The sequence below is a fragment of the Juglans regia genome, chromosome 11 (genome assembly GCF_001411555.2).
Source record: "Juglans regia cultivar Chandler chromosome 11, Walnut 2.0, whole genome shotgun sequence".
NCBI classification, from domain to species: Eukaryota; Viridiplantae; Streptophyta; class Magnoliopsida; order Fagales; family Juglandaceae; genus Juglans; species Juglans regia.
In genome coordinates, this window is record NC_049911.1 from 26,169,672 (window position 1) to 26,170,681 (window position 1,010).

At 41.7% G+C, this 1,010-nt stretch overlaps 1 protein-coding gene across 1 annotated transcript; it reads right to left on the minus strand.

Moving 5' to 3' along the window:
* Positions 1-411: 411 nt before the first annotated feature.
* LOC108981069 (protein NIM1-INTERACTING 1-like) lies at positions 412-783 on the minus strand. Its single transcript, XM_018960539.1, has one exon. It carries the CDS (start codon positions 781-783, stop codon positions 412-414), a length of 372 nt encoding a protein of 123 aa, XP_018816084.1.
* Between the last annotated feature and the right edge of the window lie 227 nt (positions 784-1,010).

A 1,010-nucleotide genomic window follows, 5' to 3' on the forward strand; every position in this document is an offset into this window, starting at 1 on the left:
TGAATCAATGTCAATACTAACCACCCAGTTGGCAGTTACTACTCATCTGCCGCGTCTGCCCTACCAATTTTTTTTTTTTTTCTTGTCTTGGCATATCCTATTTTATTAACTTTTTTATTCAATGATTGACATTAAATCAAGAAATTATAACATTCCTAGGCTCCTAGCTATTACTGAATTTTCTTCTCTGGGACAGATCAGTTACATATTCAAACGCATGGATGTGAATGTGATCCCCCTGCTAGCTGCGACGGAGTCCGTACTTGGTTTCTGTTTTTTCTTAATTTACATTCCAGCGGTGGTCCATAATTACCAGAAAGCAAAAAAAAACCAAACCAAACCAAACCTTAAACTACACGAACGAACGATTAGATTGAAGAAGAAAAACAGTGAAGACAGTAGTACTGCATGCTAAAGGGTGAGTCTGAGATCTAGGTCACCATCATCTTCTCCTTTTTTCTTGTTTTTCTCTTCGTTGTCTGGTCGACGAAAGATTAGAGGAGTCCTTCTGAACTCGACAACCTCTTTCGCAAAATCCTCTTGCTCGAACTTTGGGACCCAATTACAGCTCGATTGTTCTCCGCCAACCGCCCTCTTCGTCTTCTTGTGGCTCGTGTTCTTCTTCTCCATCTCGTTCATTTCCTTTCTTTTGTAATAATTTCTGGCCTCTCTGAAGCTCCGAATCAGCGCAAAAAACTTCTCCATCTTCACGTCTTCTTCTTCTTCCTCCTCCTCTTCCCGTTTATCCGACCTAATTCTCGAGCTCTTGTTGTTATCCGCCATGGACGGCCACAAGGAAAGAATAAAAAAAAAAGAACGAACAAAACCAATAAAAGCACGGAAACGGCAGCTTGCTAGCTTCGACGATTCAAACAAGGCTGGTTTTTACTTTTTTTCCATTTTCCAATTTCTTCAGCGCCGGGTATGGAATTAATATAGACTGGTGGGTGATGAAAAGTCAGAAGTACCCCCTTCGGTTCCCGATCGGAAGAGGGTGACGTGTGAAGGGA